The 12,579-nt window shown below is 40.5% G+C and overlaps 1 protein-coding gene across 1 annotated transcript in view; it reads left to right on the top strand.

Annotated features, from left to right (window-relative positions):
• The window catches only part of mtap (methylthioadenosine phosphorylase), a 198,515-nt gene that overhangs the window by 46,487 nt on the left and 139,449 nt on the right, over window positions 1-12,579 (top strand). Inside the window, exon 2 of the mRNA XM_059969996.1 lies at window positions 7,000-7,086. Coding sequence (XP_059825979.1) covers window positions 7,000-7,086 — 87 coding nt within the window. The remainder of the gene's footprint in view (window positions 1-6,999; window positions 7,087-12,579) is intronic.

The raw sequence follows: 12,579 nt of genomic DNA, 5'->3' as shown, positions 1-12,579 counted from the left end.
TCGTAAGGCTGCTTAACAAGCTATGAGCTCATGGTATTACAGAAAAGATTCCAGCATGGGATAAAGCAATGGCTGATTGGCAGGAGGCAAAGAGTGAGAACAAAAGGAGCCTTTTCTGACTGGCTGCTGGTGACTAGTGCTGTTCCATGGTGTTTGTGTTGGGACCAATTCTTTTTAAGTTAGCTGCCAATGATGGAATTGATGGCTTTGTTGCTGAGTTTGCGGATGATTTGAATGTAGGTGGAGGGACAGGATGTGTTGAGGAAGTAAAGAGGCTACAAAAGAGCTTATGCAGATTAGGTGAATGGGCAAAGAAATGACAGATGGAATACAGTCTTGGGAAGTGCTTAGTCAAGCACTTTGGTAGAAGAAATGAAAGGATTGATTATTTTCCAAATGGAGAGAAAATACAAAAAAACTGAGGCGCAAAGGGACTTGTGAGTCCTTGTGCAAGATTCCTAAAGGTTAATTTGCAGGTTGAGTCTATGGTGAGGAAGGCAAATGAAATGTTAGCATTCATTTTAAGAGGACTAGAATCTAAAAGCACAGATGTAATGTTGAAACTTTATAAAGCACTGGTAAGGCCTCATCTGATGTATTGTGAACAGGTTTGGGCCCCTTAGAAGGGATGTGCTGAAACTGGAGAGTTTTCAAAAGAGGTTCACGAAAATGATTCCAGGATTGAATGGCTTGCCATATGAAGAGCGTTAGATGGCTGGGCCTGTATTCGCTGTAATTTAGAAGAATGAGGGGTAGCCTCATTGATACCTATTGAATGGTGAAAGGCCTTGATAGAGTGGATGTGGAGAGGATGTTTCCTTTGGTGGGAGAGTCTAAGGCCAGAGTACACAGTCTCAAAATAGAGTCAAGTCAAGTCAACTTTTATTGTCATTTCGACCATAACTGCTGGTACAGTGCATAGTAAAAATGAGACAACGTTTTTCAGGACCATGGTTTACATGACACAGTACAAAAAACTAGACTGAACTACGTAATATAAAAAAAAACACAGAGAAAGCTATACTAGACTACAGACCTACACTGGACTGCATAAAGTGCACAAAAACAGTGCACTTTATTACAATAAATAATAAACAGGACAGTAGGGCAAGGTGTCAGTCCAGGCTTCGGGTATTGAGTCTGATAACTTGGATAGAGGGGTGTCCTTTTAGAACTGAAATGAGTAGGAATTCCTTTAGCTAGAAAGTGGTGAATCTGTGGAATTCTTTTCCACAGGCAGCTGTAGAAGCCAAGTCTTCATGCATATTTAAGGCAGAGGTTGATAGATTCTTGATTGGTCTGGGCATGAATGGATACAAGGAAAAGACAGGAGACTGGGGCTGAGAGGAAAATTGGATCAGCCATGATGAAATGGCAGAGCAGACTCAGTGGGCCAAATGGCCTTGTTCTGTTCCTTTTTTTTATGGTCTAATGCAGGGTTTCTCAACCAATGCTTCGCAAAACCCTACAGTTCCATGAGAGGTCATAGGGGTTCTGCAACAGATTGTGTTGTTAAAAAAAATCGTTTCTTGAACATCGTGCAACACACGATGTTGGTGCTTGCAGTGGTGGGCAGTAACCCAGCAGCCCTGTTAGCAATTTCGTTAGAGGTCCATCAGCCCAGTATGGCAATGCGCAGCAGGACTGTGGTGGAGTCCATTCTCAGTTTTTAACACAAGATACGGAAGGCCGTTGATAATTGATCAGTGCTGTATTGCACGGAGGGGAGGACAGTAGACTGATGAGGAGCGTGAAGTGCGTTGTCCGAGCATTGAATGGACTCGCCCAACTTGGGCTGTGATACCAGCCTCTCCCGCCTGAATAAACTGCCCCAAATTCCCCTTGCGCCCTGCTGACTGACTTGTGGGAGTGAACAGACTCTACCGGTGTAGTAGAAAATTGGAGGGAAATTTTCGTTCTAAAGACAGTCCAGTGTGGCGATTTTTGAAGAGGAGGATTCTAAGCCTATGGACAATTCTGATAAGGTTAATGAAGAATTACAGAATTCTGAGTCATTTCACTCCACTAGTGCAACAACGGATACAAAATGTTCTTCTTTTGAAAGCTACTTATCAATGGGCTTTACAAGTGTAACCCTCGGGTTCTGTCAGCTTCTAGGGAAGATGGTCTCTGGCCTCACCAAACATGTGAAATTGAGGTGCAAACCTCTCGTTTGTGTGGATGCTGCATGATTTGTTACCCTGTTACAAATCAGTACCATGGAATAACAGACAGTACACCATATGCAATTAAAAAATTTAGCTTTATAATTCTTAATTTGACTAAAGGGTTAGTAAAGAAAAGCAAAAACAAAAGGGCCCATTTTAATGTAATAGTCTAATATGTGCAAGTTGGAGCTCATGGTTTCCCTTCTGCTGGTCCTCCACCAATTTCCCCAGGCTTTGTCACCTCCCAGCCCCACTCAGTGTCCACTCTGGTGTCTACGATTTCTCCTTTGGCATCTTCTCTCTCCATTTTCTACCAAACAAAAGACCCAGATCACCTCGATCTCAGGCACACAGCAAGTGAAAAACACTCCCCTCAATGGAAAGCTCATATTCCAAAGCACCTGTTATCTTTAACCACAAGCCAAACTGTTGCTACAGAAAAGCCATTATATTAGCAGTGAAACCTTTCCCAGGGTGTTACATATTGAATGGTTACCCAAGTAAAAAAGACTTGGGAAGCAAGTTACTTTGTAGCAGAACTTAGTACTCAGAAAAGGATAAGTTTCACAGTTTGTGGGAAGGGTTACAAATGAGTTCCGTTCCTGAGTCCGTTTTTAAGTTGCATTTGTACGTAAGTCGGAACAGGTACATCCGGTATTACTTAGCGTCAGTTAGTCAAACGTTTGTCTTAGTATATAGTATATATTTTATCTTTTTATGCATATAAAACACTTAAGAAATGTATGTACAGGTGTCCCCTGTTTTTCAAACAGTTGCTTTACGACAACTCGCTGTTGTTTTCGCTAACCAAAGAGGATTTTCACTTTTACGAAAATAAGACACCCGCTTTATACACGTGTTTACCCCGAGAAAGGCTACAATGACCGTGAAGCTTTGTGCGGGCAGTTGTTTGTGCTTGCATGTATGTGCCGATTTTTTTTCCCTCCAAATCGATTTTGGCTAGCTGTCTTCCCGAGTTTGTTAAGTGAAACTACACCATATATACAGTATTTCTACTTTATATAGGGTGTATATTTATCATATCATTCCTGCTTTTCCTCCCCTCGTGTTATTTTAAGTTTTATGTGTTATTTGGTAGGTTATTTTTTTGGGTCTGGGAATGCTTAAAAATTTTTCCCATATAAATTAATGGTAATTGCTTCTTCGATTTACAACATTTAGGTTTACAAACGGTTTCATAGGAACGCTCTACCTTTGGATTGCAGGGGAAACCTGTATTTCAATAATTAAACCACTGCATTGCTTAGCAATAATTGTAGCTTTCATCAGGGCAGGGCCTTTCACATGCTCCATTATTCTCACTTTATCCTTTACCTGTATCCTTTAAAGTTGTTCTGATCATTGACCGACTGTAACCTAAAGCTTTTCCGGTGACTGATGGCGTTTCACCTCTTTCTAATCGTTTTATTATTTCCAATGTATTTTCAATCGTGATCGTTTTCCATCGTTTTCTCAATAGGGTGTTTGAGCTGAAAGGTGAATTGCAGGAGTACTTTCAAGAAAATAGCAGGCGAGATTTTGCTGAGAGCTTTGAAGATGAAGAATGGCTACAGAATCTAGCCTACTTAGCAGATGTTTTTCATGATATGAACCAGTTGAACAAGTCTCTGCAAGGCCCTGGATAAAATGTTTTGACTTCAAGTGATAAGATTCTTGGATTTAAAAGGAAACTGAATCTTTGGAAAAATCATGTTGCAAAAGGAAATCTTTAAATGTTTCCACTGTTGTTTGGGCTGGAGAGTGAGGAAGGATATCAGAAAGTTGAGTCTTATTGAAAACCACTTGGAAGAAGTCCAAAACAAAATTGAACAGTATTTTTCCTCTCTTTCAACACCAGTGTATGACTGGGGAAGGGATCCTTTCTCTGAATCTTCTGCTCAGCCTGAGAACTTGATTGTGAGACAAGAGGAATAACTTTGTGAGCTGCACTCTGATCATGCACTCAAGTTGAGATTTACTGACCTGCCCCTGGGCGAGTTCTGGATTTCTGTGAAAGAAGAGTATCCTGCCGTTCATAGGAAAGCAATGAATATTTTGCTGCAGCTTTCAACTTCTTACATTTGTGAGCAAGCTTTTTCTTTAACAAGCATCAAGAGCAAGGATAGAAATTGTCTCACTTCAGTTGACGCTGAAATCCATATGTGCTTATCTCAAGCTTGACCTGGAATTGATTGTGTAGGAATAAACAAGCACAGATCTCACATGCTAGGCCTATATTTGAGTCTGATCATATCACTTAGTAAGAATTTTTTTTCCAAAGTCTTGTGTAAAATTGTGTCTTAAGTTTTTTTTTATTTATATTGCTTTGGCTTATTTTTTTTAGTAAATTTACTATTCAACATCGTCAATAAATTTTCATGTTATATATATCATTAATTAAAATCAATTTGTAACCTTTATTTAAAGTAAATCTACTGAGCCTACCTTTAGAAAAATTAAATCTCATTTTGGCTTAGGTCAGTTATTTAACAGAAATTTATTATGTTTGCCTTATGAGTTTTAAAAATTTATGAAAGGGAAATATCTAAGAGATTAATTTCAAGAAAGTTAAGCTAAGCTTAACAACCTTTTTTTAGTAAGATTGGCAAAAAATTAATTCTCAAGAGAATTGGTAATTATTTTTGGATTATTACATCTAAAAGTTCTACTCAAGAGCATTGGTAATTATTTTTGGATTATTACATCTACAAGTTACTGATCATACTAACGTTCTGTGAGCTGTAGATATAATAATTTTTACGCAGGGGTTCCCTGAGACATGAAAATTATTTCACGCGTTTCTCCAGAGCAAATAGGTTGAGAAAGGCTGGTCTAATGGAATTGACAGGCTCTGAAAGAAAACTATGCACATGCAATTCTTCCAAAATTTAAAAAAATGGAGATTTAAATAAAATATTCTTTTAACTATCGACTCTTTAATCCTTTCCACAGATGCTGACTGTTCTGCTGAGTTCCTACAGCTTTTTGTGTGCATTACTTTGTCTTACTAACACTTTTCTTTGTCACTTTTCTCTCTTTTACTTTTGGTACCACATTTTTACAGCAAATTGGATATTTTAATTTGTATTTTTTCATTTCCACTTTATGACCTGTTGGGTAGGATTTAAATAAGACTTCCTTGGCAGTCATTTGTAAAATTATGCTGCACGTATGAGGTCTGTTGATTGATGCCTGCTTTACTCTGACACAGTACATTGGAGCTGATTATCTCTCCTTCAGCTGCCTCCTAATAGGATCTTCTCTCCCCCTACCCCATACTCCTGCCAATCTCAGTTGACTCTTACAGGGTCACCTACCCTTCTATCATTCCATCTCTGGATCATCTGTTCGATGTCATCCTCTTACTATTCCCTGATCAGGAGAATTTGAATAAAAATGCTTACTTCAGAACCACCTGACATTGCTGTGTTGTTATATATTGCTATTCTATCAAAGTACTTAATCCTCAGGAATGCTGGAATAATGCAAATCAGCTATGTTCAGTAGGTTTCAATAAGTGCATTTAATGTCAAAGAAATGTATACAATATACATCCTGAAATTCTTTCTCTTCACAAACATCCAAGAAAAACAGAGTACCCCAAATAATGAATGACAGTTAAATGTTAGAATCCCAAAGCTCTCCCCCCAGTTCCCCCTCCCACCGCCGCCAGCCATAAAAGAATTGGCATCCCCCCACCGAGCAATCAAGAGTGCTGCAAAGCATCAATAAAGACACAGACTTGTAGTCCCCCAAAGACTACTCGTTCACCCTGTAATTCAGCACACCACAGGCTCTCTCTCCCTAATAAGAGTAAAAGAAGTGTCCCTGTTAGGAACTCTAATGAAATGGCACTAACTTTGAGCTTTTGCATTGAAAATTTAGAATTTATCAGCAGTGCAAATATGGTGTTATAAGGAACAAACTATCATAAGATAATCCTGGATGTATATAATGCCTTTTATAGTTTAATGATACCCCAAAGTGTTTTATTTGTAAATGGACATCTGCAGTACTCAACTTACATATAGTGTAATGAATGATCTGTCAATTCCTTTTAACAGTTGAGGAATCAGTTAAGTAAAGCCAAAACCAGTACAACTTTTACATATTCTTAACTATAAGATGTCTTTTAATGGAGATTTAAGAGGTAGATGACGAAATGTTTAAATATATTTCTTCCTGAGAAAGCACGATCTGTTAATGACTTTTTTTTGTTACTCTGTGTAAAGGAACTGCTAATTTCTGCAAGAATTAACTACTTGCCAGCTTGTTTACTCCCACAAGTACTTGTATAGATTTGGCTGAATGTACCTGAACATAATGAAACATAGAAAACCTACAGCACAATACAGGCCCTTTAGCCCACGAAGCTGTGTCAAACATGTCCTTACCTTAGAAATTACCTAGGGTAACCCATAGCCCACTCCGGAACACCACCCTGACTAAGCTCTTCATTTTGCTGAATTCCTGGTAGTTCAACTATTAAAATATCTGGTTACTCTCCCGCCAACTGCTTGTGGCAAATCTCTCCTCATTACTTAGTCTGAACCCCCATAGAGACATCAAGGACCGAATGGTTGAAGGATGTAGCTGTTCTTGACTGTGGTGGTGTGGGAATTCAGAGCTCTATACCTCATGCCCAGTGGCAGCTGAGAGAAAATGGCATGGCTTGGATGGTGGGAATCTTTAATGATAGGTGTTATCTTCCTGAGGCAATGTCTTGTAGATATTTCTGATGGTGGAGAGGGATGTATTATTGATAATAGATCTTAGTGATGGTTAGTGTCTATATAATTAATTTCGATTTTTATTTTTTCTTGAACTACAGATTGGAATTATTGGTGGCTCAGGACTGTGTGACCTGGATATTTTGGAGGAAAAATGTGAGAAAAATGTGGATACACCATTTGGAAAGGTTTGTTATTTGCACCTAGTTTTGTTTTGTGGACTAAATCATTTATCTACGTGTGAACATTAATGTGTCTCTAAGGTACAGTACTTTCTATTCCACCTTGTTCTCTACTCCCCAAAATTATATAATCCCCAACTCGGTAAAGATTGTTTTATTAATAGTCTACTACTTTTAAATGAGAGAGGTCTTTTCTCTCTTTCTCCTTCACTCTTGACTTTTACTGTTGGTTCTAGTTAGACAGAGCCTGTGAAGAGCACACCTTGTACAATAAAGCCAGCCAAAACTGGAGGGCTTATTCCTTCCCTGGGATTGTTCTGACTGTAGCTGCTCCTAAGGCATCCACTTTTTTCAATGTGGTTTCCTCTTTAAGTTTTCTTTCTAGGTAACCATGCTTCCTGATTTCCTGTTGCTGTTTGCTATTGATATCCTCTGGTCTCACTGATAGTCTCCACCACTATCCACCCTCAATTCACTTGTTCCTCAGCTTCAACTGTCTGCCCAGTCATCCATCCCAAATCTACTCCACTGCCCCACTCTGTACACTGCTTTACTGAGCCATGGCTCACCCCAGCACTCATCGTGCACTGTATGGACCAGATAGTTTTGCATCATGATTAACACTTTGTGGTTTGCAGATGCACTGCTTCTGTCTCAGTCCTGTTCCCTTGACCTGGCAGATATGGTGGTCAAGTGTTGTCGGTTCTATCTGCCAAGGGTGTTTTCTGTCATCAGCCTGGTAGCAGTATATTTTCCATCTGTGGCAGACATCAAGCTGGCATTGGATGAGCTGAGTACTGTGATCAGCAGTCATGAGATAGTGCACACTGATACCTTCCCAATGGACATGGGGGACTTCAACCAGGCTAGCTTGAAGAAGTCTCTAACAAACTCCCACCAACATGTCACCTAAAGAACTAGGGGAGCCAACACACTCAGTCACTGTTACACCACCATCAAGAATGCTTCCTTTGCTGTCTCACACCTGCACTTTGGCAAGTTAGATCACCTGGCTGTACTGTCATTTTGGCAGAGACTGAGGACGATGAAAATATGGTCAAGGAAGGTGGAGTAATGCTTAGAGGACTGCTTTAAATTGGTTAACTGGACCATATTCAAGGATTCACCTTTAGACAGCAACATCAGCAAGACCAATGAATTGATTGTAGACTTATGGAAGGGCAAGTTGGGAGAACATACGCCAATCCTCATTGATAGATTAGTGGAGATGGCGCGCAATTTCATGTTCTTGGATGTTAGCATCTCAGGGGAACTATCCTGGAGGCAATCATGAAAGCATGCAGCGGCTCTACTTCATTAGGAGTTTGAAGAGATTTTTATGCCACCAAAGATTCTAGTCAATTTCTACAGATATACATTGAAGAGCATTTCAACTGGTTGCATCATAATCTGGTAAGGAGCCTCCAATGCACAGGATCGCAAGACCCATCTAACTCCACCAAAGGCACACCCCTCTTCACTATCGAGGACATCTTCAAAGGCAATTCCTCACAAAGGCAGCTTATATCATTATGGACCTTCACCATCCAGGATATACTGTCTTCTCGTTACTACCATCAGGGAGAAGTTACAGGAACCTGAAGACAAAATCTCAATGCTTTAAGGACAGCTTCTTCCCATTAGATTTCAGAGCAACTCATTAACTAGGTAATGTTAGAGATCAGGAAGGAGCTTAAGAATTAAATTAAGAGTGTCAAAGTCAGAAGGAGTCATGAGAAAGCCTTGGTGGACAGGATTAAGGAAAACCCTAAGGCATTCTACAGATATGTGAAGAGCAAGAGGATAAGACATGAGAGAATAGGACCAATCAAGTGTGACAGTGGAAAAGTGTGTATGGAACCAGAGGGGATAGCAGAGGTACTTAATAGAACATAGAAACATAGAACATAGAAAACCTACAGCACAATTCAGGACCTTTGGCCCACAAAGTTGTGTTGAACATGTCCTTACCTTAGAACTACCTAGGCTTACCCATCCCCCCACCTATTTTTCTAAGCTCCATGTATCCATCCAGGAGTCTCTTAAAAGACCCTATCATTTCTGCCTCCACCACTGCCACCAGCAGCCCATTCCACGCACTCACATTCCCTGCGTAAAACAAAAATTTACCCCTGATATCTCCTCAGTATCTACTTCCAAGCAACTTAAAACTATGCCCTCTTGTGCTAGCCATTTCAGCCCTGGGGAAAAAGCCTCTGACTATCCACATGATCAATGCTTCTCATCATCTTGTACACCTCTATCAGGTCACTTATCATCCTCCGTCACCCAAGGAGAAAAGGCCGAGTTCACTCAACCTATTCTCATAAGGCATGCTCCCCAATCCAGGCAACATCCTTGTAAATCTCCTCTGCACCCTTTCTAGGGCTTCCATATCTTTCCTGTAGTGAGGCGACCAAAACTGAGCACAGTACTCCAAGTCGGGTCTGACCAAGGTCCTATATACAGTAGCTGCAACATTAACCCTCGGCTCTTAAACTCAATCCCACAATTGATGAAGGCCAATGCTCCATATGCCTTCTTAACCACAGTCAATCTGCACAGCAGCTTTGAGTGTCCTGCTTCAGTATTCACTATGGAAAAGGATTTTGGCCATTGTGGGGATGACTTGCAGTGGACTGAAAAGCTTGACATTGATATTAAGAAAGAGGGTGTGCTGGAGCTTTTAGAAAGCATCAAGTTTGATAAGTCACTGGGACCGGATGGGATGTATCCCAGGCTACTGTGGGAAGTGAGGGAGGAGATTGCTGAGCCTCTGGCAATGATCTTTGCATCATCAATGAGGACGGGAGAGGTTCCGGAGGATTGGAGGTTTGCGGATGTTGTTCCCCTATTCAAGAAAGGGAGTAAAGATAGCTCAGGAAATTATAGACCAGTGAGTCTTACTTCAGTGGTTGGTAAGTTGATGAAGAAGATCCTGAGAGACAGGATTTATGAACATTTGGAGAAGCATAATATGATTAGGAATAGTCAGCATGGCTTTGTCAAAGGCAGGTCGTGTCTTACAAGCCTAGCTGAATTTTTTGAGGTTGTGACTAAACACATTGATGAAGGTAGAGCCATAGATATAGTGTATATGGATTTCAGCAAGGCATTTGATAAGGTACCCCATGCAAGGCTTATTGAGAAAGTAAGGAGGCATGGGATCCAAGGGGACATTGTGGATCCAGAACTGGCTTGCCCACAGAAGGCAAAGAGTGATTGTAGATGGGTCATATTCTGCATGGAGGTTAGTAACCAGTAGTGTGCCTCAGGGATCTGTTCTGAGACCCCTATTCTTTGTGATTTTTATGAGGAAATGAAGGGATGGGTTAGTAAATTTGCTGATGACACAAAGGTTGGGGGTGTTGTGTATAGTGTGGAGGGCTGTCAGAGGTTACAGCGAGACATTGATAAGATGCAAAACTGGGCTAATAAGTGGCAGATGGAGTTCAACCCAGATAAGTGTGGGGTAGTTCATTTTGGTAGGTCAAATATGATGGCAGAGTATAGCATTTATGATAAGACTCTTGGTAGTGTGGAGAATCAGAGGGATCTTGGGGTCCATAGGACACTCAAAGCTGCTACGCAGGGAGAAGGTGAGGCCAAATTAAAGGTCACTTAGTGAAGAAATTTGAGATATTGTTTCACTCAAAGAGAACAATTTGGATAAAGGGATTTTTACTGCAGTGAGTTTCTATGCTGCTGTCTGTACTTTGATTATTCTAAACACTCTGATGTTACTCCCAACCTTTCTAAACCTCAATAAGGTATCTGTCGAATGGGAAGTTACCTTGCAGCCTGGTCAAACATCACTCTGGCATAGCTCAACTCACAGAACTGAATATTTTAACCATTGTGCCAGATTTCTCCTTCAATGATCCATGGTGCCTCTTGTTCCACTGTCAGGCCAGGATCTGAAAGCTCAATACAGAGCAAATGTAGGAGCGGACAATCGATCTAAGCAGTAGAATTATGTTGCTTTGACCTGTGACCTCTAGGCTTGAAATAATTTCAATACCTGCAAGTCAGAGTGTTAACCCTAGTTTTTTTTTGTGGACTGTGAAAGAGCATTCTAGCAGTAAGAATTCAAGATTACAACAGGGAGTAAGGAGAAGCCACTTGAAGCCTTCTCTTCCATTCAGTACAATCATGGCTTACCTTTCTGGCCCCAGCTCTTCTTCTGTACCAGTTCCTCATAACCCTCAATTTCTCAATCTTTCAAATATTTATCTACCCTACTTTAAATAATCTAGCCTCCACCACCTTCAGGGTTAGAGAATTCCAGCGATTCATTACGTACTGAGAAACGATATTTCTCTGCACCTCTGTTTTAAATTACTGGCTGCTTTTGTTGTAGTTATGTCTCTTTGTTCATGGCTATCATCAAGCCTACTTCAAAAATAGGGCCATCTTGCTGCATGAGTGGGGGGAGGGGGAGCATGTACCTGCTGAACCCAAAAACATCATACAGTATATAGAGGGTTTTGGCCCGAAACGTCATCATTACCTCCCCCCATAGATGCTGTCTGGCCTGCTGAGTTCTGCCAGCATTTTGTGTTTTTATACAGTATATAGAGCTGTGAGGTGCACAACTCAGATCAAAGCAGTTCAGCCGAAGCCACATGAATAGTGCTAAGCAATTAAGCTAATTCAAGGAAGAGTATCCCCATCCTCAGTGAAAGCAGTACCCAGTACGTGAATTCCAAGTAAAGCTGAAGCATAAATAAACAGACTCAGTGAGAAGTGATCCCTTTTAGCCTCTTCCTGTAATCTTGCCATCACAGAGTCAGTTTCCACCCAATTTGATTTGCTCCATGGAACAACAAGACATGACTAAAGACACTCCACAACTTTGTCACCCTCTGGCTTAGAATATTCTCCTCATCTCTGTTCTAAAGGAAGATCCTTAGATTCTGAGGCTGTGCTCTCTGATCCTAGACTCTCCCACTATAGGAAACTTCTTCTCCACATCAACCCTATCTAGACTTGTCAGTATTCAATAGATTTCAATGAGATCCCCACTCATCATTCTAAACTCCAGTGAGTACAGGCCCTGTTACAATCCAGCAACAATGAATATATGATTGAGACAGGTTTTTTATAACAAATAAAACATTTATTAAACACTGCTTAAAAAAAACCCAAAAGTAAACAAACGACTAACTTAACCGGAAGTCAGCTGTGATACAGCAGCTTGAACAGTTCTTGAAGCGAGAAATGTGAACTCAGTTCTTTTAAATCATTTTGGACTTCTTTTTGCAATACTAAGGAGACTTTCCTTGAATTAAATCCTCTTTCACGATGTTACTGCTGATCCCAGATGAAGTATGCTTTGCTAAGGGATTTACGATTGAAGGAAATAAAACGGCTTAAAGGCACTGACCTTTCCTTGGTGAAACTCTGCATCCAACTCTTTCTGCTCTTTTTTGGCAAAGCAGGAGTTATCGTGGACACAAGTTACTAATTCCTTGTACGAAGATTAAATAAAGGTCAAAT

Source organism: Hypanus sabinus, chromosome 5, assembly GCF_030144855.1.
Source record: "Hypanus sabinus isolate sHypSab1 chromosome 5, sHypSab1.hap1, whole genome shotgun sequence".
Lineage (NCBI taxonomy): Eukaryota > Metazoa > Chordata > Chondrichthyes > Myliobatiformes > Dasyatidae > Hypanus > Hypanus sabinus.
The sequence above is the reverse complement of the archived record's forward strand: the minus strand, read 5'-3'. Positions and strand labels throughout refer to the sequence as shown.